This window comes from Meriones unguiculatus, chromosome 2 (assembly GCF_030254825.1).
Source record: "Meriones unguiculatus strain TT.TT164.6M chromosome 2, Bangor_MerUng_6.1, whole genome shotgun sequence".
In the NCBI taxonomy this organism is placed as follows: domain Eukaryota; kingdom Metazoa; phylum Chordata; class Mammalia; order Rodentia; family Muridae; genus Meriones; species Meriones unguiculatus.
In genome coordinates, this window is record NC_083350.1 from 38,606,515 (window position 1) to 38,632,884 (window position 26,370).

The 26,370-nt window shown below is 35.0% G+C and overlaps 1 protein-coding gene across 4 annotated transcripts in view; it reads right to left on the minus strand.

Annotated features, from left to right (window-relative positions):
* The window catches only part of Dmxl1 (Dmx like 1), a 137,585-nt gene that overhangs the window by 12,072 nt on the left and 99,143 nt on the right, over positions 1–26,370 (minus strand). For 2 of the 4 annotated variants that reach the window (XM_060377290.1, XM_060377288.1), the window contains 9 exons: positions 24,207–24,292; positions 23,141–23,342; positions 21,698–21,815; positions 17,971–18,033; positions 13,643–13,729; positions 11,273–11,394; positions 10,755–10,896; positions 4,631–4,691; positions 2,005–2,132 (listed from right to left, as the gene is read on the minus strand). In XM_060377290.1, the coding sequence (XP_060233273.1) occupies positions 2,005–2,132; positions 4,631–4,691; positions 10,755–10,896; positions 11,273–11,394; positions 13,643–13,729; positions 17,971–18,033; positions 21,698–21,815; positions 23,141–23,342; positions 24,207–24,292 (1,009 nt within the window). The remainder of the gene's footprint in view (positions 1–2,004; positions 2,133–4,630; positions 4,692–10,754; positions 10,897–11,272; positions 11,395–13,642; positions 13,730–17,970; positions 18,034–21,697; positions 21,816–23,140; positions 23,343–24,206; positions 24,293–26,370) is intronic. The other 2 variants (XM_060377291.1, XM_060377289.1) reach the window with 1 other exon arrangement.

Genomic DNA, 26,370 nt, shown 5'->3' on the forward strand with positions numbered 1-26,370 from the left:
TAGGCAGTCCCTTTTTCTTATGAAATTATATTTGTTTCTTTCAAAAAATGTTCATTAATCCTTCAAGTACTGTTTTCCCCTACCATTCTGCTTTTTCTAAATTATTTCCTGTGATATTTTCCAGGTGATAATTTCTTCCCAACCATACAAACACACTTTATTTTTAAACTTCTGTGCTATGTTTCATACTAGCTTGTTTTATTAGGATCACTTCTGAATCTCTTAAGAATTCCTTATGGTTGTTATTAGCCTTATTATCTTAATTTTGCTGAAGTGTTCTGTCTTTTGAGTGCCCAATTCTATCTGTAATTCATAATCAAACTGATTTTCATAACTGGGATAGACTGAGTCTTCTCTATCACTTACTCAGGATGTTTTCTTATTAAAGAGGAGAGCATTTTTAGGTGTTGTGCTCTTTGCTTCCATCACATGGTTAAAGTGAATGCTTTTCAAGATACCTGGTAGGCAATGAAGCTTGTTGTACTTTAAAACAGACTAAAGGACTGAGCAAGTGTTAATGCTGATAAATAAGTCAGATTACAGAATCAAATTGTAGAAAGGTTTGAGTATTATACTGATGAAACTGATAAAAAGCATGGCAAAGTTTCTCAAAAAAAAAGTTATTACTTATTTTGTAGCTATTTAATTATGTTCTTCATAATATCATTTTATTGGGAGGAAGATATGTCAAAGGAGATATGGATTGACAAACATAGACTAGAAGCACACTGTCAACTAAAATGGAAAGCATGAAAACACAATATTTGCATAGATTACACTAATCAAGCACTCATAATCTGAAAAATCAGAATCTAAAATGGTCTAAAATCTGAATGTTGTGAGTATCATAACGGAAATTCAGGGGAAGGTAAAGGGAAGGGATATTATTATGTATAAACTTTTGGTGAAATACAAGCCTAAAGGCAGTATGAGCAGGCTAACTTATATTTTAACCCCTGCAAAAACTGCTACAGAAAAGCAATTTGAATAAGCAGCAACATGAGAAGTAACAGATGGTTAAGGAATGGTCTAGAAGTGGTTCAGCATACTTCTTTAATAAATTAAAACAAAATTTTATCGTTCCTCCCTTCCCCTCCCCCTCTACCCTTCCTTACCCCACTTCAAACTCATGGCATCCTTTTCTTATTACTGTTACATATATATGCATAAATATATAAATGCAACTAGCTCAGTCTGTTTAGTATCACTTTTGTATATAATACTTTCAGGGCTGACCATTTTGTACTAGATAACCAATTACAAGGCTTGTCTGTGGGAGAGATCAATTCTCCTTCTCTTGGCTGTCATTAGTTGCATATCATTTTTTGTGCTTTGCTTTGTTTTTTTGTCCAAGGGCCCCATGAAATGTCCTGTTTTTTCATTAGTATGTCTACTTATGTAGCCATATTGTTAAGCTGTCACGGGTATAGCTTTCCTGTCATTTCTAGGGAAAAAAATCGCACAGCACACCTCTGTCACACCTTTTCTTAAATGGCTCTGTAATTAAATGGATGCCCACCATAAAGTCTTTGTTCTTCTTAACTCCGCTAGTAGAAAATACTCAAAGAAAACATAAACAATGGAACTGTAATGTGAAAAATGTCCTATAAAAGCTGAGTGGCTAGTCTACAGTTTACTGATGTGCCATTCTAGAGCAGTGCTTCTCAGTTTTAAAAATGCATGTAAATCACAAAATGAGTTAGGCAGATGTAACATATCCCAAATTGTACTTGCTGCTTGTTGCTGTAACATCCTGAGTAGATTCTAGGAAATAAAGAGATGGACATTCACATGCAAAGAAATATAAAGTGGAACAATGGTCCCTATGGTACATTTAACTTTAATAGTGATATATGTGTACCACATACCTAAAGAAGAATCAAGTGCACTTAAATGTTCTTTCAGAAGAAATTCTTAAGAATTAGTACTTTATATTTTCACTACAAAACATCAAACTAGTGAATCTATATATCAATTAAAAATCATTTAATTTATCAATAGTACCTTATTTCCCTGATAATTAAATCTCATTCTTGTAATTCTTGAACTGCCACCAGATCGAAAACACGTTATTTGCTGAGAATGGCCCCATTCAAACATTCTGACACTCCCATCTTGAGCTCCTGTTAGATCTGCATTTTAAGATGACAAAAGTTACATTATTTATTTTTAAAAGTTTTGAGAAAATTTATTTCTTCAACCAATCTAGAATGATTTATCAAAGAAATACCTAGGAAATAAATCAGTCCATTTGTATGAATTTCCCTTTAAAATTTCATTTCATACAAAAACAGTATGATGTACTGACTGGGAGCATGTCTTCAAACAAAACAGTAGAAACACATATTCAAAACATTTATGCCTATAAATTATGATTCTTCTCAAAATTATCTTAATGTTTTAGTAGCCTAAAATAATTTTTATGACAAACATTTACTCTAATAAATTATTTGAATTATTAAACAATCAATCTTTATCAGTCATACAATTAATGTTTAAATTAATGTTTTTCTCAGAAAAAGTCATAAACAGTTTTGAATGACATATGAAAAGGAAAATTTTATTTCTAAGTATTTTGATCTCAAATATATGTTAATGTCTCTGATAATACTAATTATTATAATAAGGAATAATAATATATGATAGTTATGGGACTAAACGACATCATTTATATAAAGCACTCAAAAATATAACAAATGATACCCAAATTATATTAATTAAACTGTCAGAAGTAGTGTAGTATAGAAAATACATAAAGTCAATACATATAAAATAAACAGCAAGCTGATAACTACATTATTAGTTGGCTTCTATTAATTCTTTACTAAATACTTACTAGAAATGATTTCAGGCTGTTTTAGAATGTTTTGCTGTGCACTGGGGCATGGATGAAAGGGAAGCAGCACAATGTCTTGAGAATGGCCAAGAGATTCTTTTCCTGTCACAGTCCTATGTAACTATTTTATTTTAAATTTAAGGGTATGTCACTTGCATTTATGTTTGCATGTACATGCAGTGCCTCTGGAGACCAGAAGAGAGTGTAGGATTCCTTGGGTCTGGAGTTAGAGATGGTTATGAGCCTCCATGTGAGTGCTGGAAATGGAACCTGGGTCCTTTGGAAGAGCAGCCAGTGTTCTCTGGTGATCAGAAAGCCAGTCACTTTCTGATCACCCCTACCGTCTTAACTATAAACAATGAAGACAGGCATTTAAAACTATTTAAGTTTTCCTAATCTTATTTATAGTGCTAAGAAGACTAGTTGGGAAGCCTCTAAGTTACAACGGCTCTGGTGTTCTTGAACTGTGGTATATGAATAAGCCAAAACACAGCTTACTATAAACAGTAAGACAAAAATAAGTTTCAGTTCTAATTAGGAACTTCAATGAATCAAATTTCTTTTAGTCTTGCTTCCTCAAACACCTTTATATTTTTCTCCTGCTACCTTAGTATGATTGTTAATCTTTACTACCTGAGTCTAGATTCACTTAAACCATTGAGACACACCACTGGATATGTTTGTGAGGACGTTTCTAGATAGGATTAACTAAGGGAGAAAAGCTGTACCACTAAGTTAATATCTCATGGGCTAGAGAACCAGGTGGAATAGAAGAGGACAAAGGAGAAAACTAGCTCAAAGTGATAGCAGGGCCTCTTCCATGGTTCTTGGCTGCCTTCCACTGCACTGATTTCTTCTCACACAACCAAACACTTGAGCCTCTCAAACTATGAGCCAAAATAAATGATTCCTCCTCTCTTAGGAGGTTCTGTCAACTATTTGGTGAAAGCACTGAGAAGGTAGTATCTTGGTAAAGCCACAAACCACCTGTAATTTGCTTTCATAAACTTAATGGTGAATATTCAAATAGCCTTCTGATGGTTCTGTGTCAGAAGACAGACACAAAGGAGACTTATGAAGACCCTCAAGAGCAATAAGCAATCAGGCATAGGAGAGCGCCTTTACCTCTTGGTACACAGTCATAGATTACCACAAAAACATCACTCAGATTGTAGCTCTGACAGCTGATCTGAGCATATTTTCCTAGACTGCTAAATCTGTACATATAACAGACTATGTCCAGCAGGGGCCCTCGGGTAAATAAAGTTTAAGAGAAGCACAAAATTGTGTGTTCTCCTAAATCAAGTCTAGAACTCCTATATCTCTTGGACCTATGAGAAAAGGTGATAAAATATTTATATATTATTAATTTGAAAAGATACCAATTTCTCTCAATATACCCTTTAATTGCAAAGGGAATGAAATAAAAATATTTTTAAGAACCTAAAATAATATACCTAACATGAACATATGCCAAAATACCAATTAATCAATACTTCCAATGAATTCCTCTTTTTTTTTTTTTGCTAAAACAAGCTTGAGATTTCCAGAAAGAAGAAATGAAAAAAAGTATCACCTACCTGAAGAATTTATTAATACTCCCCGTTATGACTACTATTAATGTAGCTGATAAAAGACAAGCTGATAAAATTGGTATAACACAAACTTTTCTATGAAAAATAAAGTAGATTAAGGACTATCAGTTGAAACTAAAAGTTTCCCATGAATTTCTTATACAATTTATAAAAAAAAAAGTAAAAATAAAAGAATCATTGTTAATCATTGTCAACTTACAGTAAGGAAGAGTTGGATGTGATGTCATTCTTCTAACATTATTAATGGCTTTTTTAATCATCTGGTAAAAGAAGAAATGTTTTAAAGTAACAATAAAATAAAGAACTAGAAATTGAAGTTGCATGGTTGGTTGTATAGCTCAGTGGTAGAACACTTCCTAATTATGAGTTAGTACTGATTTAAATTTTCAGCAACACACAAAAGCGGAAGTAAAACACACACACACACACACACAAACACACACAGTTCTAACCTACTAGTTAATCAATACCTCCAATACCCCTATTCCCTTTTGGCTAAAACAAGAAAAATTTCTCTCCAGAAATTAGTCATCTTTCTTTTCTTGCCAACTGATTCATTTAAACTCATTTTAAAAATAAATTTAACTAGCCTGTCAAATAAGAATAAATTAAGGGTAAAATTAAAGAGAGCTACAGTTACATGTTAGTTTATATTTGGACATCAATTTTCAGATAAATTCTCTTGGATTTTGAATTGTTTAACTAGCCTAAAGCTGTGGCATAGGTAAGGGTAGTAAAAAAGTAGGCCATCAGAAGTGGTAAGTGACAGGAAATGGGAAGATCCATGTGGATGAGTTCTAATCCAGAACCAAAGAAGTTGCTTTAAAGAAATACTAGTAAAAAAAAAAAAAAAAATTGTTCAGTAATAAGAGAACTAAGAAAATGTTTTCTTAATTCTCCAGACAAACCATCACTCAGAAGGGCAAACAGGATAGACATCAGAAATAGGAGAAGACAAGGAACAGGACCGGAGCCTTCCACAGGGGCCTCTGAAAGATTCTACCCACAAGGGTATTGAAGGAGATACTGAGACTCGTAATCAAATTTTGAGCAGAGTGCAGGAAACCTTATGAAAGAAGAGGGAGTTTGACCTTGAGGTGACAGGAACTGCACAAGGAGAACAACAGAAGCAAAAAACCAGGGTCCAGGGGTGCTGGCAGACACCAATACTCCAACGAAAGGCCACACATGGGGAGGACCTCGATCCACTGCTCACTTTCCAAGTGAGTTCCCTAGTAAGGGGTGTGGGAGGGGCTGTCTCTGACATGAACTCAGCTCTTTGATCAGCAATCACTGGGGGAGGGGGGTGCAGCCTTACCAGGCCACAGAGGAAGATGATGCAGCCAGCCCTGCTGAGACTTGATAGGCTAGGGTCAGACAGTAGGAGAGGAAGACCTCCCCTACCAGTGGACTAGAGAAGAGGCATAGGGGGAAATGAGGGACAGTGGGTGGGACCATGAAGAGATGGAGGGGGGCTACAGCTGGGATACAAAGTGAATAAATTGTAATAAACAAATGAACAAACAAATAAATACAAAAGAAAAAAAGAAATATAAAGTCATTCAGTAATGAGACACTAAGAAAATGATTTATTAATTCTCCAGACAACAAAAACCTGATGAATATATGACTATTATTTTAACTTCACATAAGTACCTTGTTTAGTGGTGGTGTGGGGTCAGAGACTGAATTTCGTTGTATTGCCCAGGCTCACCTGTAACTTGCGACCTGCCTGCCTCAGGCTACTGAATACTGGAATAATTACAGATATATCCACCATTTCTACCAAAACACTATGTTCTTAAAAATACGTCTAAAAGTTCTTATTCTTTCTTTTATCTTTTTGTTTGTGACCAAAAAATATCAGAAGAAAATAATAAAACACGGATTAAAGGTTTTTCTGAAACCTTTTCTATTATTTATGTATATTTCTTTAAGTTTCTCTTTAAAATACAATGTCCGAAGCTCACAATTATAAGATTTCTAATGCTTTACCAACCAGGTAATTTCATTTTAAAATTATCAATTCCTAATTTCAAATTCAATTTAACCCTTAAAAAACAGGTATCAAAAAATATGATTTGAAGCACTTGACACTTGATTTAAACTTCATCTGATCAATGAGTCAAGAAATATTTTCATATTCAAGGAATATGAAACAGCTACAACAAGTAAAGCAAAGCACTATCAGACTTCATTAGCAATAAAGGAAAAGATTATAAAAGAATAAAATTTTGTAATTACAGAATTATGAAACATTAAACATGGTTGCTAATGATGACTCGAACAATTACCTGTAATAATTACTTAAAAAAATGGCAGGGCAGGCAAAGCAAATAGAATATTTTATGACTTAGGACATTAAAAAACAAAACGTAATAAAACAGAGCAAAAAAAATGCCACCTAACAACTGGAAATTAATTAAAGAAATGGCTTCTATGCATCAATTTTTATAGCCTAATTAATAAAGTAAAATCTTAGAGAAATATATATAACATCACAGGCAATCAGTGCTAAAATACATGCTGTATCACTACATATTTTCCTCAATTTTGAAAACCTTCGTTTTTTTTTTCTTAAAAGAAAAAATGTCTCAGCATTACAAAATATCATACCCAAAATGAATAGTGTTTAATTAATATTTTCTAAAGAATATTTTCTAGAACAGGGTTAAGTACAGCTTTTGATAGTAATAAAAACTACATGGTACTGGCAGGGAAACAGAATGGTGGATCACTGGAATCAAATAGAAGACCCTGAAATAAACCCAGAAACATGTGGATACTTTATTTTTTACAAAGACGCCAAAACCATACAATGGAAAAAAAGACAACAACTTCAACTAATGCTGCTGGTCTAACTGGATGTCTACATGTAGAAAAATGCAAATAAATCCATACTTATCACCCTACACAAAACTAAAGTCCACGTGGCTCAAAGACCTCAATATAAAACCAGACACACTAAATCTATTAGAAGAAAAAGTGGGGAAGAGCCTTGCACTCACTGGCATAGGAGACAACTTCCTGAACAGAACACCAACAGCACAGGCTCTACGATCAACAATCAATAAATGGGACCTCATGAAACTGAAAAGCTTCTGTAAAGCAAAGGACACCGTCATCAAAACAAAACGACTGCCTCCAGATTGGGAAAGAATCTTCACCAACCCTCTATCTGACAGAGGGCTAATATCCAGTATATATAAAGAACTAAAGAAGCTGAAAAGCAGCAAACCAAGTAATCCACTTAAAAAATGGGGAACAGAGCTAAACAGAGAACTCTCTGTAGAGGAATATCGAATGGCAGAGAAGCATTTAAAGAAATGCTCAACATCCTTAGTCATCAGGGAAATGCAAATCAAAACGACACTGAGATTTCACTTTATACCCATTAGAATGCCTAAGATCCAAAACTCAAATGACAACACATGCTGGAGAGGATGTGGAGAAAGAGGAACGCTCCTCTACTGCTGGTGGGAATGTAAACTTGTACAACCACTTTGGAAATCAATCCTGTGTTTCCTCAAGATCCAGCTTTACCACTCCTAGGCATATATCCAAACGATGCTCAAGTACACAACCAGGACATTTGCTCAACAATGTTTGTAGCAGCTTTATTCATAATAGCCAGAACCTGGAAACAACCCACATGTCCCTCAGTTGAGGAATGGATACAGAAATTGTGGGTACTTTTACACAATGGAATACTACTCAGCAATTAAAAACGAGGAAATCATGAAATCTGCAGGCAAATGGTGGGACCTAGAAACAATCATCCAGAGTGAGGCATCCCAGAAGCATAAAGACACACGTGGTATATACTCACTTATAAGTAGATATTAGAAATATAATATAGGAAAACATCCTAAGATCTATACACCTAAAGAAGCTAAGCAAGAAGGAGGACCTCGGGTAAGATGATCAATCCTCACTCAGAAAGACAAACAGGATGGACATTGGAAGAAGGAGAAAACAGGAAACAGGACAGGAGCCTACCACAGAGGGCCCCTGAAAGACTCTACCCTGCAGGGTATCAAAGCAGAGGCTGACACTCATAGCCAAGCTTTGGGCAGAGTGCAGGGAATCCTATGAAAGAAGGGGAAGATAGTGGGAACTGGAGAGGACAGGAGCTCCACAAGGAGAGCAACAAAACCAAAGTATCTGGGCACAGGAGTCTTTTGTGAGACTGATACTCCAACCAAAGACCATTATGGCTATAACCTAGAACCCCTGCTCAGATGTAGCCCATGGCAGCTCCGTATCCAAGTGCGTTTCCTAGTAAGGGAAACAGGGGCTGTCTCTGTCATGAACTCAGTGGTGGGCTCTTTGCCCACCCTTCCCCATCCCCCCAAGTGGGGAGCAACCTTACCAGGCCACAGAGGAGAACAATGCAGCCAGTCGTCATGAGACCTGATAGGCTAGGGTCAGAGGCAAGCGGAGGAGGACCTTACCTATCAGTGGACTTGGGGAGAGCATGGGAGGAGATGAGGGAAGGAGGGTGGATTGCAAGGGGATGAGGGAGGGGACTACACCTGGGATACAAAAAATTGTAAGTAGTAAAAAAAAATAAACAACCCCCCCCCCAAAAAAAAGAGCTCAATAAACATTTTGGACTTTGTGAACACAGCATAGTGTCTGTTGAGAACTATGTTCTGATACTATAGTGTGAACGCATCCATACACACATACACACAAACACACACAAACACACATATATAAAGATCACAGCTGAGTTACTATAAAACCTTACCAACAGACATTAGAACTTAACTTTATATACTTTTCATGTACTACAAAACATTGGGATTCTTTTTTTCCCACACAGAGAAAAGGTTAGTGCTGGAGCTAGAACTCAAGAATACAGCTCCTTCTTGGTTGACATACATGAGGCCCTGGCTTTAAATTTCAACCTTGGAAAAAGAAAAACAAACAACTTAAATCTTATTCTCACTATATTAATTTCACAGTGTATAGTTTACATATGACCCATAGCTTGATATAGACAGTTAAGTTTCAGATAATCACTAATTAAAATGTAGTCTTCATTTTTAAGCAAAATATATTTTATTACTCTTGGGACAGGGTCTCTCTCTGTGGCTCTGGCTGTCCAAGAACTTGATGTACAGACCAGGCTTGGCTTCACAGAGATCTGGGATTAGAAGGTGTGTGCCACCATACTGAACCAAAATATATGAAATGTTTTTGTAACCTTTTCAAATGAAAACATTACTTTTAACTATAAGAATAAACAATTCTCATATGTAAGACTTAACTAAAATTTATACAAATAAATAAGAAGCTTCAAATCCATCAGCCTCTCCGTTTTTTTTTTTTTTTTTTTTTTTTTGGCTCTTTGGTCTCCTTGTGGAGCTTCTGTCCCCTCCAGGTCTATCTCCCCAGTCCTCCATAAGATTCCCTGCATTCTGCCCAAACTTTGGCTATGAGTCTCAGCATCTGCTTTGATACCCTGATGAGCAGTCTTTCAGAGGTTCTCTGTGGAAGGCTTCTGTCCTGTTCCCTGTCTTCTGCTCCTATCCTGTTTGCCCTTCTGAATGAGGATTAAACCTCTGCCCTAGTGTCCACCTTGGTTAGCTTCTATAAATTTTAGTATGTTTATCCTATATTATATGTCTAATATCTACTTATAAGTGAGTATATACCATGTATGTCTTTCTGCTTCTGAGTTATGTCACTCAGGATGATCTTTTCTAATTCCATCCATTTGCCTGCAAATTTCATGGTTTCCTTCTTTGTAACTGCTGAGTAGTATTCCATTGTGTAAATGTACCACAATTTCTGTATCCATTCTTCAGTTGAAAGACATCTAGGTTGTTTCCAGATTCTGGCTATTATGAATAAAGCTATAAAAATAAGACCCCCTGCTCAGATGTACAGCATGGGCAGCTCAGTCTCCATGTGGGTTCCCTAGTACGGGGAACAGGACTGTCTCTGACATGGACTCAGTGGCCAACTCTTTGATCATCTCCCCCTGGTGAGGTGGCCTTAATAGGCCCCAAGAAAGATGATCCAGACAAGAAAGATAATGAGACCTGATAGTCTAGGGTCAGACAGTAGGGGAGGAGGACCTCCCCTATCAGTGTATTAGGGGAAGGACATGGTGGGAGAAAGAAGGAAGGAGGACCAGACTGAAAGGAGATGAGGGAGGGGGCTACAGCCAAGAGACAGAGTGAATAGATCGTAATAAATAATAGAGAAAAAAATTTTTTTAAAAAGTTTCAAATCACCCTTTTATGTATTAACCTAAAGGAGAAAAGATAGGGCAGCTAAACATAATCTGAGGATCTTTTAAATTTACATACCACAGATGCTCCTCTGCCTGTCTGTGTGCTTCCAAGCCATGGCATGTTGATTGGAGTGCCAGGGATGCTGTGCGTATATGGAGTTGAGCCCTGGATAGCTGTTAAATCATCACGAGCATGTATAACCAAGAAGTCTTCTGATCTACAAAGCAATATTAACTAGAATGAAAATGGATCAACAGTTTTTTTCTTTTTTTATATATGAAAGTTTAAACAATTTGCATTTCCTTTTAAAGTTAGTTTTCCTCGGCTTTAACTTATAACTTAAATATTGGAAAAGTTTCCAATTTCTTACTCTTTCTTAACTCTAATTTCCCCTTGAAGAAGCTACTGTCATCCCTTATCTACTCCTTTAGCAAAGCACTGTCTACTCGATCTACAATTAAGAGTATTGCTTTTGATCCCTATGTGCTGCATCAAGAGAGCACTTACATTTAAGGAATCTTTTCTAAGTTACAGTTCAGTGGATACAGTCACTTATATTGTATGGCTGAATTAAAAACAAAGCATGACAATACCCTTTGATTTCTGTTTCTGCATCATCATCCACCCAAGTATAGACCTGTGTGGCCAGAATTCCAGATACATCCAGTTCTTGTACATCATGGCTGGAGGCAATTGCAATACAATTTCTATTTGCCTGAAAAATAAATCACGTTACCTTTTACATTAAAAGAATATATGGGAGACTTCTGAGGAAAATCTCTAATAACACGCACAAAAGGATTCTTACCAATTAATATTTTAAACTCATTTTTAATAATTCAATTTTTAGAAAACAGAAACAGGACAGGAGCCTACCACAGAGGGCCTCTGAAAGACTCTACCCAGCATTGTATAAAAACAGATAATGAGACTCATAAACAAACTTTGGGCAGAGTGCAGGGAATCTTAGGAAAGAAGGGGGAGATAGTAAGATCTTGAGAGGACAGGAGCTCCACAAGGACAGCAACAAAAATCAAAATATCTGGGCACAAGGGTGTTTTCTGAGACTGATACTCCAACCAAGGACCATTCATGGAGACAACCTAAAACCCCTGCTCAGATGTCATCCACGGCAGCTCAGTATCCAAGTGGGTACTCTAGTAAGGGGAACAGGGACTGTCTCTGACATGAACTCAGTGGCTGGCTCTCTGACCCCTTTCCTTGGATGGGGGAGTAGCCTTGCCATGCCATAGAGAAGGACAATACAACCAGTTCTGATGAGAAACTGATACGCTAGAGACCTGATACGCTAGGGTCAGATGGAAGGGGAAGAGGACCTCCCCTATCTGTGGACTTGGAAAGGGGCATACAAGGAGATGAGGGTTGAATTGGGAGGGGAGGAGAGAGGGGACTACAGCTGGGATACAAACTGAATAAACTATAATTAATATAATAAAATAAAAATTTAATTAAAAAAATAAAATCTCAGACCATTCACACTTCTCAGGTAACACCCAAAGAAACAAATGGGGAAAATTTAAATCTAAATGGTATTTTTTAAAAAATGAAATGTAAAACCAAAGAGATTATTTGTCAGCTATAAATTTTAAAAGAATGTAAATTATAGTATCAAATGTAGAGAAATTACTATGAAACCATACCTATACTAATGAACAGCAGATCTTTATGCATGTGGATAACAGTTTTAGGTATTCATACTTTTTTAAGGGGGAGTTAGGCACTAGAGAGGAAGTAAAACACACATGACATACAGAGTTAGACAGATTTTACAATTTGAGTACTGCTTAAATGGGTAACTGCAGTTTTACCTGGTCTAAAAGTCCACATTTAAGAATGTTTATGAAGGAGGTGAGATGAAAGGACAAAATGGTTAAAGAATCGATTAAATAAAATCACGATGACAGGTGTAGGATATGAAGATGAACAATCTACTAGTAAAAGGATTTCTGGGTGTTACAAGACACAGAACACTTATTCATAGCTGGTAGTCCAGCTGCTCAGACACTGAAGCAGGAGTCTCACGCAGGCAAGGGGTTCCAGGAATCGTCTTGCTGGACAATATTGTAAAATTAAAAATAAATATGTACTCAGGTACTATCTATAAGTATCCTTTATGTACACCTGAAAAAAATAAAATCCTACCATTTTAAATTAAAAGAAAAAGTAACAATAAGACACTATAAACTATTTTGTATAACAATTTGGGGAAATTCAAGTGGGACATGATTCAGACAAAATTCCCTTTGGACTTGTATACACAAGACTACCACTTCTGCAACAGATTACAAATATCTCTAAGGAGGACGTTAAGCAGAAGACTAAAGACCACCAAGAAAACACACAAATTGGTAATTTTTGCAGGAATAAGCTACAGAAAGAGGACTTCTAATACATGAGTTTAGTCCTAGCGAATAGAATTATATCCAACAAGCTCATACAAGGCTCTAGAAAGCCCTTTTGGATCAGGTAACATATTATCTTGTGTATATTTTAAAGTTACTGTTTGATATTCAAATATCTGTATAGCAATAAAATATTTTAGTTTAAGTTCCCAATTGTACAACAAAACCACATCAATAAGCTATATAACAATTTTATAAAAGAAGTCTTCATGAGTGGGAAGTACATTTGGAAGTAGAGTACTGTTACTGAATGAATTGGTAAAATGTTATCCAAAAAGGAATAGTTAAGTCATAGAAAAGACAACTATCAGGCTTGACAGATGGCTCAGAGATTAGGAGCAATGGGTCCTCTTCCAGAGATCATGAGTTCAATTCCCCAGCAACCATATGGTGACTCACAACCATCTATAATGAGATTTGCTGTCCTCTTCTGGTGTGCAGGTGTCCATGCACAAAGAACATTGTATACAGAATAAATAAATAAAACTTTTAAAAATAAAAACTTCTTTAAAAAAAAAAGACAACTATCTATGTACTTACTTTATTAACAGCAAAGGCAGTAATAATATCAGATTCTTTATGAATAATTCTTGCTTTACCTCCAGGATATCCCAAATCTGCCTCTATCTAAATAGAAGAAAGTATAATATAAAATTGCTATTTTATTAATAAGACAAATATATACAAATTAATTATCTAGTTCTTTTATAAATTATCTTAAGAAAGTTTTAAAATACATCAATACCAAAGGCACTATTGTTAATTATCCTAGAAAAGAATTTGACAAGAGAAATTAATTCCCTTTACATGCCAATTGTAGGCCCTCCCTCCTTCTTCCTTGCCTTGTATGCCCTCTCCCCTACTCCTCAAATAAGGAGACCCCCCCCCCCACATCACCACCCCCTCCGGCCCCACAGCCAACAGCAGCACATCAAGTGCCATCACGACTGAGCGCATCTTCTTCCCCTGTGGCCTGGTGAGGCTGCTCTCCCAGGGGAAAGTGATCAGAAAGCAGGTAGCAGAGTCCATGTCAAGAGACAGCAAGGAGAACTTTTCAAGTGTGTTTTCAGCTATAAAAAGACAGTGGATAAAACATAGCTTCTTGAGCTGTTTATCTCCTCAAGATACTGAACTAACTTTAAAGGATCAGGACATTTTATTATTGAAGTTAAGATTTTCCAAGATTTTAAGTAGTATAATTACTTAGTAATAGCCATAGTATCACAGAGAAAGTCAGGTGGTTAAGTCCAGTTTTACAGACCACAAAGGTTCACTAATAGATATTATTGGTATTTTGTTTCCTCCTCTAAGCCACCCATTATGAAGTCCAAAGGGCATTCTTAGTTCTTTAGACTAACAACAGCTGTGATTTTAGCAGTTGTAATTTACTGACTTCCTTTTAATAAGGAGAAGCTGGAGTCCTGGAACGGGATGGTAACTCACTCAAGTCAGTAATTCATTTTAGTAGCTGAATAAGATTCAGGTGAGTTCACATTAGTGGCAAATATTTGACATCCTGCTTAGCCATGTACATATGTACGGCACTTTTGAATTCAGAAGCGAATACTTAGAATATCAGCATTAATCAAAATAAGTTAGTTGGAAAGCTAGGTAATTAAAAGAAACATAGCTTGATATATTACTTTATTTTATCTTATATCATCCTTACCTTGAGTCTTCTAAAAATAGGTTACTAAGAAATGTTTCAGATCTCATTATGCAACATAAAAATCCTTATTTTGAAATTAGCATATAACAAATTTATTTTCCACAAAATTTAGATAAAAATATCACCAATGCTAGCTCACTGATTAAAAAGAACTACTTTAAAGGCTGCCTCCCGAATGACTGTTTAACTGCAATAACCAAGCTTACATATTCTGATTCTAACAAAATTTATAATCCCCGGAAGCATTAATGTCAGATATGGTCTATCTAAAACTTAACTTACTTACAAACATTAAAGAATTTCAGTGTTTGATAAACATTCTGGGTTGAGGGTCTACTTCTAGTCTAAGGCAAGTATTAGTTCTGTCCCATTTCTGTACTTTTTAAAATGAAAACTCAATTTATCCAATTATCTATCTGGTATCTAAAGTACAAGAGGCTCTCCAGTGGTTGGGGTTATCAACAAACTACACCAAGAGACCCCTACTGGGTGAAAGAAACAAAGGTATTAGAAGAAACATGACATTTTCACGGAACAGAGGGTTTGCTGTTAACAACCAGAAGGAACATGCTGGTTTCATGTGGAAAGCTCTCCCCAACTTTACCATGAAAAGAAAGCAGACACAAATGATTTTCAGAAAAGCTTTCTTGATATGGTAATACATTCTTGATCTCTCATCTAAAACAACGTTCAACAACAGCCTGAGATTCAACTGAAGTGGTATTTTAAATACAAAGGTTATGAACACCATGTCAAATACACAATCAAATCCCATAGGGATGAGCAAAGAAATGGAGCTTAGCACCCCAAGAGGCTTCAGGAACATTTTATGTGAGAATGAATATACAAGTCAGATTTAAGATGTATGAAACAGGCTGGTTCAGTTTACAGAAAGGCCGTAAACACTACAATAAAAATTCAGTTGCCACATGAATGTGTAGAGGCCACCAAAGGATTCTGGAAAATCTGTTAGCAGCTGAAACATGAGAGGATGTAGGAATGGCTATCAGAAAAACGGGTAAGAAGCTATTAAGGCTGAAGTAAGAATTGTGGAAGACTAAACTAGGACAGCAAGTGTTAACACGTTAGAATGGGATAAACTGTGCTAATGGGCTGTATTGTTTTTACACATTTACACATTTGTAGCTACCTGGGGACGAAAAGGACAGAGATGAGGAGGGAAGGGGGAAGGATTAAAATGTGAGGGTTGATGTGTATAACCATCATCTTGATGGTGGTGATGGTTAAATTGAACAAGCTACATACTTTAAATATGTGCTGTTATTTAAGTTCCCAAAATAATTTTGTTTTTAGTTTTTAAAGGCAGCATAAAAGCTCCATTATAACATTTTCATACATTTATACTTTGCCCTAATTCATCTCCTCCTACTACCTTCCTTCTCTCCACCCCTTCTGCTCCTTTCTTTCCTTTGAATGTCACACATACTCACTCCCACTATCCTTTGTTGTGTAGCTACTTCCTCAAATTGAAGCATTCCATCCTATACAAAAGGAGACTCTTAAGGCTTTCAAGAAACTAACAAAGCTTAGGAGACTTAGGAAGCTCATGAAATTTACAAGGCTCAAGAAACTTACAAGAAGGTACTCTTCAAGTTTTTAAAAGCAGTAAAGAATTTCTAGGCCAAAGAAGTTTGTCTGTTAGGATTGTAAATTGGGCCGGGAGCTCCAGTGTGGCTGGTATTGTATTACCCATGTGAAGTGCACTTGAAAGTGATGTATCTGCTTTTGAGTCACAAATCCTCAAGCAAATAACCCTAATAAATTCATAGTTTCACCAAGGCAGACTTGAGTGGAGCTGTTTCTCTAGTCTGTCATCTTTCTAGTGTGAATAGGGGTTTACTCAGTCACATTAACATCCTCTTCTTGTTTCATGACCTATCCCTCTCTCTCTCTGTCCTACATACAGGCTCACATAAAGAAACATGGTATTTGTCTGAGTCTGGCTTATTTTGCTTAAAATAATGATTTCTAGTTCTACCAGCCATGTGTAAGGCTCCTCTCTGCCCACATCCTTGTCAGCACTTGTTATGCTTTATACTCTTGATAATGGCCATTTTGACTGGAGTAAGATGAAATCTCACGGTAGCTTTAATTTGTATCCTCCTGTCAACTAGGATACAGAATGCTTTTTCAAACATTTTGGCCATTTTCATTTCTTTCATAAAGATGTTTTCTAAAATGTATAGCAGAATCTGGCTTGAAAATACTGGCTGAAATAGCTATTATGGTAACCAAACAATGACTGTATTTTCATTCAGCATGAACAAGACTTTGGAAATATGTCAAGAAAAAAAAAAACAAACAGCTTATCTAAAGTATCAAAATTAAAATGTATGAAAATGAATTCCCAATAATACAGAGGCATTATTTAGTATTATCTAAACAAGAAAATCGTCAGCTAAAATTTTTAATTGTATTTTCTCAAAACAAAAATCATTCGCATATACACATTTATTTTACCAGTTTTAGATATAGTATATACTTGATATCAAATCAGTCTTTTATTAATTGCATAGAATTAGTCTATTTCACAAATTCCTTTAGGAAACAGTAAGAATTTCCCCCTGAAATTACTGATGTGAGATTGTCTTAAAATTTCTGAGTCAAATACAATAATAGGATGGATGAATAAAAATCAACATAAGAGTCATAGCTGAATGTGTGGTCACAGAAAAATCTACAAATTAATTACATTATTCAAATTATTATCTGCTTTGCTTTAACTATCAAGAACTTAGGTATTTACTATGTACAAGGCATGTACTATATGCTATTCTTTAGGATATAACGAATATTATGCAACAGTAATTGCTATCTGAGGTAAGTTTTCAAATAAAAGGTCAGTTTGACTTTCAAAAGTAATGCTTACAAACACAGAACAATGCTATTGATCTTCACACTTCTTGATGTAGTTACGTGTCCTAAAAACCTCAAAGGTATATATTCAGAAAGATCTGTAGCCACCACAGAAAACATTCAACTCCCTTTAAAACTGCATTCTTTGAATTAACAAGAGGCCCAATTTTTATGACTGCAACACTTGCTAAGATTAAACAGTAAGTTGAGGGGTAAGTCTCATTCCATTGGAAGTCAAGACCAGTCCAAAACTAAAATAGAAATCTCTTTTTGTTCTGGTAAAGAATGCAATTTTTAATTTCAGTTGAATGACATTAGGTACCTTATTGATGTTTGGCTCCTCCATCATAGAATATTTGATGGTTTCACTGTTGTCCTCTAATGACTTCGTTAAAAAAGAATAATCACATGTCAAAGAGTAAAGATGAGATGTAACATGCATAACACTGAGGTTTTTTTTTTAATTTATATTTGTAATCAAATTACTAAAAAAGAATATGGAAATAATATCTTCTTAAATTGCATATATTTTGAAAGAAATGTATGCTGGAGAATGTTAAGGAGTAGGAAATCTTAAAGGCTTAAAATTCCTTATCCACCACTACAAATATTATTTCAATATACATTTTTTTGCTCGTTTATCTTATAATGTTGACATTAAAAGAAGATTTTACCTAAGGCACCTTATATGTGTAAATTTAGAGCTCTGGTGTCAACTAAAAAGTAAATTTAAGCTATTGTCTTAAATACAACTGTTTTAGTTCCATAAGGTATAATTCCTCCAGAAAATCTCCTTAGTAAAAAATTCTACTTTCTTCCCTTCAAATCCTCTCCCCTACAGTGTTGCCAGCAGTAGTCATTAACTTGGCGGGAGGAATATAGCCTCACTAAAAAGTGACATCAGTACTTGTTAAAGAAAAAAGACTGGGTCAGGACTTTTCAGTTCTTAGAAAATTAAATACAACTGATAAAGAGCGAAGATGTTAATTGTTAAATATAACTTTAGTTGGGAGTGGCTTTGATAATCTACCTCCAATCAAGTGTAGTTAATTTACAAATAAATACAACCTCTTTTGAAGATATTTTAGTTTAAAAAAAAAAGAATGAGCAATAAACTACATTACACAAGGAAAGAAAAGCTCTAGGATTCATAAGAATTTTAAGATGTGATAAAGAAATGAAGTCAGGTAAAGAAATGGAAATATTTCGTTTTCAATCACATACAGGAATAAACAACAGCAGCATCAAAATACTCAGTATGCCACATAGCAAACTTCTAAGTAAGTAAATTCACAATGGCGTTAATGATCATTTTAATAAAAGTAATATATACAGGCAATTTTATGAATGACCAAAACAGACTAGTCACTTCCTAGTAAAAATTAAGTAATTTTCTATCAACACTGTAAGTTAAAGATTTTATTTAACTCTATCCAACTTATGTTTTATTGTCTTTTTATTTTCCTTTTTTAGAAATTCTTTAGGAGTAGCATGGCCAGTAATAAAACTACAAGGCAATACTGAATTCTTACTGCTAGATCCAGAATGGAAAGTGAGTAAAGAGCCTACATTCCATAAAACCTGAGACCTTTTTCTTTCAAAAAAAAAAAAAAAAAGGGGGGGGGGGAATCTTTTAATACCTCATTTTCTCCTGAGCCCAGACACAAATAAAAATCTGTGTCTGTAGCAGAGAATGAGAAAATGAAAACAATGGAGGCAAGCTGGGTCAGGGCCCTTGACCTTTGTCTCTCCTCCCATCCTTCCGTTCCTTCTCCAACACAGAGAAGGTGTAGCTAACCTATATCACAGCTAAATTTACACTTGTGGTACTTTTTGTAACATGGCTTTCTATAAAGTATAAAATAGCTAAAGGTAGCATGGGAGGTCATTAGCCATCCCTGCCTCCATTTAGTCAGCTGCAAATAAATTCATTTTCCTTTACAAAAAACACCACAACAAAGTTCTTATGACTTTCAGTGAGTGTCCAATATTTAAGTTAAAGCTATTTATTATAAAGATACCTTAAATAAGTTGTTTTGCGGATTAAGAAATGAGAGAAATACTTAGCATACTGATGTTAGAAAAGTTGTTAGTTAATACTTATGCTCATGCATTTGATTTAAAAACTGCAATAAAGTAGTTTTATATTTTTCATAAGGCATCATAAAGCTTCAAACAAGCTGAGACTAAAACTCTGTTCCACATTTCCCCCTCTGACTATGTACAGAATATAGCAATAACTACTTGTTGGCTAGTATAAAATGAATATGCAGGACATTTTTTCAAATTTTTAAAATGTCAGTTATGTATTAGAAAACATTAAGCCAAATATAATTCCACACCCATAAAATGAAATAGATAAAATAAAAATGTGTGCGATTACTCATTAACTGCTATTCTTACACAATATGGCATGTTGTACCACTCTATTTCTCTATGCTGAGTCACCAGATAATCTAATCTGCATATGGATGTTAAAAGGCACACTAAAGGAAAAGTATCACATGGAGTCAGATTTAAAAATCTAGAACAATGTACTAGTACCTTATATAGTACATAAGAAAGCTATAATTTATTTCAGAAAAATATATTTAAAATAAAACATATTTCTTTACTGAACAGCTTACTTGGTCATATGTTCTTGTCTAGGACATTTCCTGTTAATTATACTATCTATTTTCTTGAACTGTTTTAGTGGTAACTCACATACTAAATATGTAACCATATTTTAAAGTTACATTAATAAACAATATTCATATCTGCCTAGATATCAATATATATCCAAGTATTCACTTTTAAATTACAAATTAGCAAAAGTGATATATATATATGTGTGTGTGTGTATATATATGTGTGTATATATATATATATGTATACACACACACACACACACACATATACACACACACTTTTTTGTGGTATGTTGAAAGGAAATAGTAAATAACATATCTAGTTGTTTATTATAATGTGTTACTACGGGAGAGGGACATGATGAAATCATATTATAATTTCAAAATATTTTACACAACAATCAAACAAACAACTCAGTACTTATATATGAAAACTTCCATTATTCAGTGCTTGATGATATCTTGTTTTTTTATTTGTATATTGTAAAGCCCATCTATTTTCTTATTTTTTTCTAAGCCTATAGCTTCTGTCTTTCCTTCTACTTAAAAGGTAGTATAAAGTTTATTTTCAGAATAATTACTCAGAACATGGTCCAGAGACCATCTGACATTTACAGACTCTGTTAATGACTCCAGAGGAAAACTGGCTAACTGTAACTGTGTCTACTGTTTAGGTTCACCTGATGATTTTTAGTTGCAAAACATTTTCAATAAAGAAAAGAAAGATGTTCATTTATATTCAGATGGCATTTTTAAGTAGCAATGAACTAAATAATCCCTCCCCTAAAAAAAGAAAAAAACCACTTGCAATGATATTATCAAGATATATAATCAAGCAATTATAGTTTCATTATAACCTAGTTTGGATAGGCAAAATTTCCTTTATTTATATATAATTCACAGAAGAAAAAAATATGCATATTCAGAATGTTTCAAATAGGTAATTCTAGTTTCAACATTTCTAAGATAAACTTCTCTTATCATATGAAAATCATAGGAAATGTCTCTTAAGTAACTGGTCATTATAATGCAAAACACAGTATGCAAGAATCAGAATCTTTTTGGGGGGTAGGTTCAAGACAGGGTTTCTCTGTGTAGCCTTGGCTATTCTGGACTCACTTTGTAGACCAGGCTAGCCTCAAACTCATAGTGATCCAGCCTGCCTCTGCTTCCCAGACTGCTGGGATTACAGGTGTGCACATGGCTCCAAGAATCAGAATCTTAATATCAGAAAAGAAAGTTCCAAGAACATTAAACTAATGTGTGAAAATATTGTCCCTTTCCATTTAATATAATTTTCTAAACACTATTTTTGATATCAAATGGATTTCAAAAATATCTGCAAACTTCAATTATTTTAATAGTTACTGAAGACTCTGAAAATTTAGTAATAAAATAGTAGAGTTTTAACATACAAACCTCATTTAGACATCGTTTCTTTGTGAATATATTTCTGATAAAAGTTTCTTGAATTTCTTCCTGTTTCACCAAGTACTGCCAAAGTCTCTTCACAGACAGTGCGAGATGATTTTTGGATCTACAGGTAAGTACATTTAATTATTTGCCTCAGAGATTTCTGATTAACTTCACAATTCCACAGTACTAAACCAGTGCTTATCATAATAAATTAGCTAGGATAGCAAACCATCATCTAGGAAAGCAGCCAAAGAGCTTTTTCATAATAGATCATATAACTAACATTTTAGGGTTAGTGGACAATATGGTTCCTATTACTTTGTCATTGTAATGGGAAGGCAGAGAAGTTGAACATCCCTAATTTGAATGCTCCAAAATCTGAAACTTTTTTCTGGTTTTTGGTTTTGTGTTTTTGAGACAGGGACTCAACTCTATCGTTGGACTAGAACTCACTACATAGACCAGGCTGATCTCAAACTCACAAAACTCTCATCTGCTTTTGTCTCTGCCTCCCTAGTGCATACACCACATTTGACTAAAATTTAGGTTGTAGAGTATTTTAAATTCTACCCTGGAGATACCTATTTACTGACATTACATGACATTACTTTACATCTTATGCTAAATTGCAATGCTATTTGTGGCAATGAGCTAATAAAATTTTATTGCAAAAGTGGAAAGGGGCTGGATTTGGCTAGAGGCAGTGGCCATAATTTCCTGAACTTTGAACCACGGATGTGGGATTTAGAAGAAAGAAAGAAAAAAAAGTATTTTCTAAAGGATAACTAGAAGCAGAGATTTTAATGTGTTCTCTGTGGATACAATACTTGCATAACCTCCTTGCTACTAGCCAAAACAACTTCCTCAAGAACAAAAATGAAGAACTAAACACATTGTTTAGTCAAGTAAAGTTTTATGCAGGGCAAGATGTTCTAGACAAAGCAAGTACTGTATAAACTTACCTATACCTTAATCGTTTTCTTTTTGTGGATAGTAAAACAGCTGCTGAATACCTATTATTCTCTTGCAGAGTAGGAGTTCAATAAAGTACACTCCTCAAGCTGTATTTAGCTAGTCTATCCCATATTTTCAAAACTTCAACTTTATGGCCCATAGCCAAGCCTCCTTTGTTATATATGCTCTGTGGTTGCTATCACTCTGTAAGGCCAGAGTTTACTAATCAAGACAAGGCATCCTAAAAGGCAAAACTTACTATCAGGACCTTCAACAAAAATGCTTGATAACCTCTGAAAACCAAAAGTATTACACCAAAGACACATATGCTCCTAAAACAAAATGGTAAGCATGGACGACCACAAATACTTATTTTTTTTTTTCTCTAAATGGTATCCAAGGACAACCCGATTGTGGAAAAAAGAAAAAAAAATTTTTTTAGCAAAACAAAACCAATAATATTAACAAAGCAATATCCATGGTAAAACCTACTTGAAAGGAGTGTTTGTAGGTTCTAATAAAGCCTTGTGACGAAGTATTGCAGGACCTGCAGACACATTCTCTTCAGAAGTGTGACTTAAGATATAGTTTTGAGGTGGTCCATCATGAATTTCAAGTCGTCGGAGAAGAACTTGTTCCCAGCACTGAAGAGTTTTTAGAACTGCGTGACAAAGAGGTGAACTAACTGGTAGTTCTAAAATATAAAAACATAATTGATACATGGTTACATTCTACAGTAAAATGCTTGTGAGAAAGAAGATATTAATAAAATTTAGTAGGTATATGTGGGCAGAATATCAGAATCTGGTATTTTGAAGATAAAATGTCACAAATCTGTATAACTATTCCAACATTAATGCTTAGGAATTTAATCTCACATAAAAACTTGAAGATTACAAAAATGTTTATGTAAGAAAACTTAACTACTTTAAAACAGGCCTGAATGCCTTAGACATTTTTTGTTTAGAAAACAAAAATAATAAAGTATATTTAAAAAAAATGGTTCAATAGTCCTTATCATGAAATGAAGCACTACTCATATGTATTTCAGTCTTCGGTAGCAACCATACTTACAAATGTTAAATATTTGTGTTTATCTGCTCACATCCAGTAACAGTCTTGATTTTCAATTCTGAAAATTACCTACTGATTTATTACAATAGAATAAGTATAAATTTTTCCTCCCTCTATTATTCCAACAGTCACAATTCTTTTTCATTAATTTGTTAGTGTTTATTTTAGTGTATGATAAAAGTTCACGGCTAAAGCATCTTGCATAAAACAATACTCCTTTATTTCCTGTACAACCGTCTGCCATGTGAAACTCATCATTGTGTTTGAAAGTTTATAGGTCTAGTATTAAGTCCAAGTACAAATATACTCTAAATATAATAATATCGGGTTCAGGACCTTTGGTTTCTCAAATATTTTCCACCTGAGCAGGTATAATAAAAAAATTTAAAAACAGTTTATACCTGAAAAAGATGTAACCTTTAATATAAGAACTCATTAAACTTTTTCTTTATTAACAATTGCCATTGATTAAGATGTTTATTACCTGCAAGATCATGACCTGCAAAGGGATAGAAAGTCTTCAAGTTGCTGAGCACCAACTGGACCATAGCCAATCGCATCAACGACCAACTAAAAATAAAAATCTCTCCATTAAAATTTTACACAGAGATCTAGACATGATCCCAAGCTTTAACACAATTTTCCTACATAGAATTAGCCAAAGATATGCATTTGTGAAACCGAAATTCTATATATACACACATATATAATTATTCATGACAGCATTATCTAAATCAGCAGTGAAAATAACCTCTATGCCAGGAGAATAGTGGCAAAATAACAGTAGTTCTGAAGGATGAAATTTTTTTTCTACTATCATAATTTCTTTTTATTTTATTTTTCTTTATTAATTACACTTAGTTTGTATACCCCCCCATGGTTCCCTCCCTCCTCCTGTCCCAATCCATCCCTTCCTCCACACTCTGCATGCATGCCCCTCCCCAAGTCCACTGATAGGGGAGGACTTCTTTTCCTTCCTTCTGATCCTAGTCAATTAGGTCTCATCAGGAGTGACTGCCTTGTTCTCTTCTGTGGCCTGGTAATGCTGCTTCCCCCTCAGGGGTAGATAATTAAAGAACAGGCCAATCAGTTCATGTCAGAGACTGTCCCTGTTCCTATCACAATGGAACCCACTTGGATACTGAACTGCCATGGGCTACATCGGTGCAGGGGTCTTAGGTTATCTCCATGCATAGTCCTTGGTTGGAGTATCACTCTCAGGAAAGACCCCTGTGCTTAGATTTTTTGGTTCTGTTGCTCTCCTTGTGGAGTTCCTGTCCTCTGAAGGATGAAATTTTAAGGTAACCATAAAAATGAAGTATTAATATTGATAAAACTACTATATGCAATAGTAATTAAGAAGCTTCAGTGCATCATATATAAGGTCTTCAATGTAAGAAAGCAGGAGAAATAACACTTTGTTTTTTATTTCTGTGATGAGGTAATTATTTACAGAAACTAGTAAAAATGGCTATCTTCACAAGTGCCAGGGAAAGCTGAGCAGAAGCGACACATAAGGCTTTTGACTTTAAAGTATTATATATAGTTCAACCTAAAATTACTTCTGAAAGACTACCCAGCATTGTATAAAAGCAGATTAATGAGACTCATAAACAAACTTTGGGCAGAGTGCAGGGAATCTTAGGAAAGAAGGGGGAGATAGGAAGACCTGGAGAGGACAGGAGCTCCACAAGGACAGCAACAAAAATCAAAATATCTGAGCACAGGGGTCTTTTCTGAGACTGATACTCCAACCAAGGACCATTCATGGAGACAGCCTAGAACCCCTGCACTGAGCCCATGGCAGCTCAGTACACAAGTGGGTTTCCTAATAAGGGGAACAGGGACTGTCTCTGGCGTGAACTCAGTGGCCTGCTCTTTGATGACCTTTCCCTGAGGGGGAGCAGCCTTGCCAGGCCACAGAGGAAGACAATGCAGTCAGTCTGGATGAGACCTGATAGACTAGAGTCAGAGGGAGGACCTCCCCTATTAGTAGACTTGGAGACCAGCAGGAGAGGAGATGAGGGAGGGAGGGTGAGATTGGGAGGGGATGAGGGATGGGGCTAGAGCTGGGATACAAAGTGAATAAACTGTAATTAATATAAAAAAGAAAAATTAAAAAAAATTATTTCTGCCTCATTAACCCATGATTTACATGCCATGTCTTAATAAAATATATTGCTGCTTCAATGTAAACCACATACAAATAACATCACTCATGAATACATAAAAGCCAGTGAACCATTCAAAATGGTATTGAGAATAGTGAACATTTTAGGTTTTTTGTTTGTTCTAAATAATCACAGAAGCCTTTTGAAAGATATCTTATACAACCAGAGGTCTACTAAAAAGGCATTTGATGTTCTGTTTAAAGTCACAAGAATTATGAGACCAAATCAAAGCATAATATGAAAGGATTTGTGTGTTGCGCTACAAATTATAATGTTTTACCAAGGGATAATCAGACTGTGAAAGATAAATGAGCAGTGCTTCATTTCATGATAAAGATGTATTGAACCTTTTTTTATGTATACTTTTTTATTTTTGTTTTCTAAACAAAAATGTCAAAGGCATTCAGGCCTGTTTTAAAGCAGTTAATTTTGGTACATAAACACTTTCATAATCTTCAAGTTTTTATGTGAGATTAA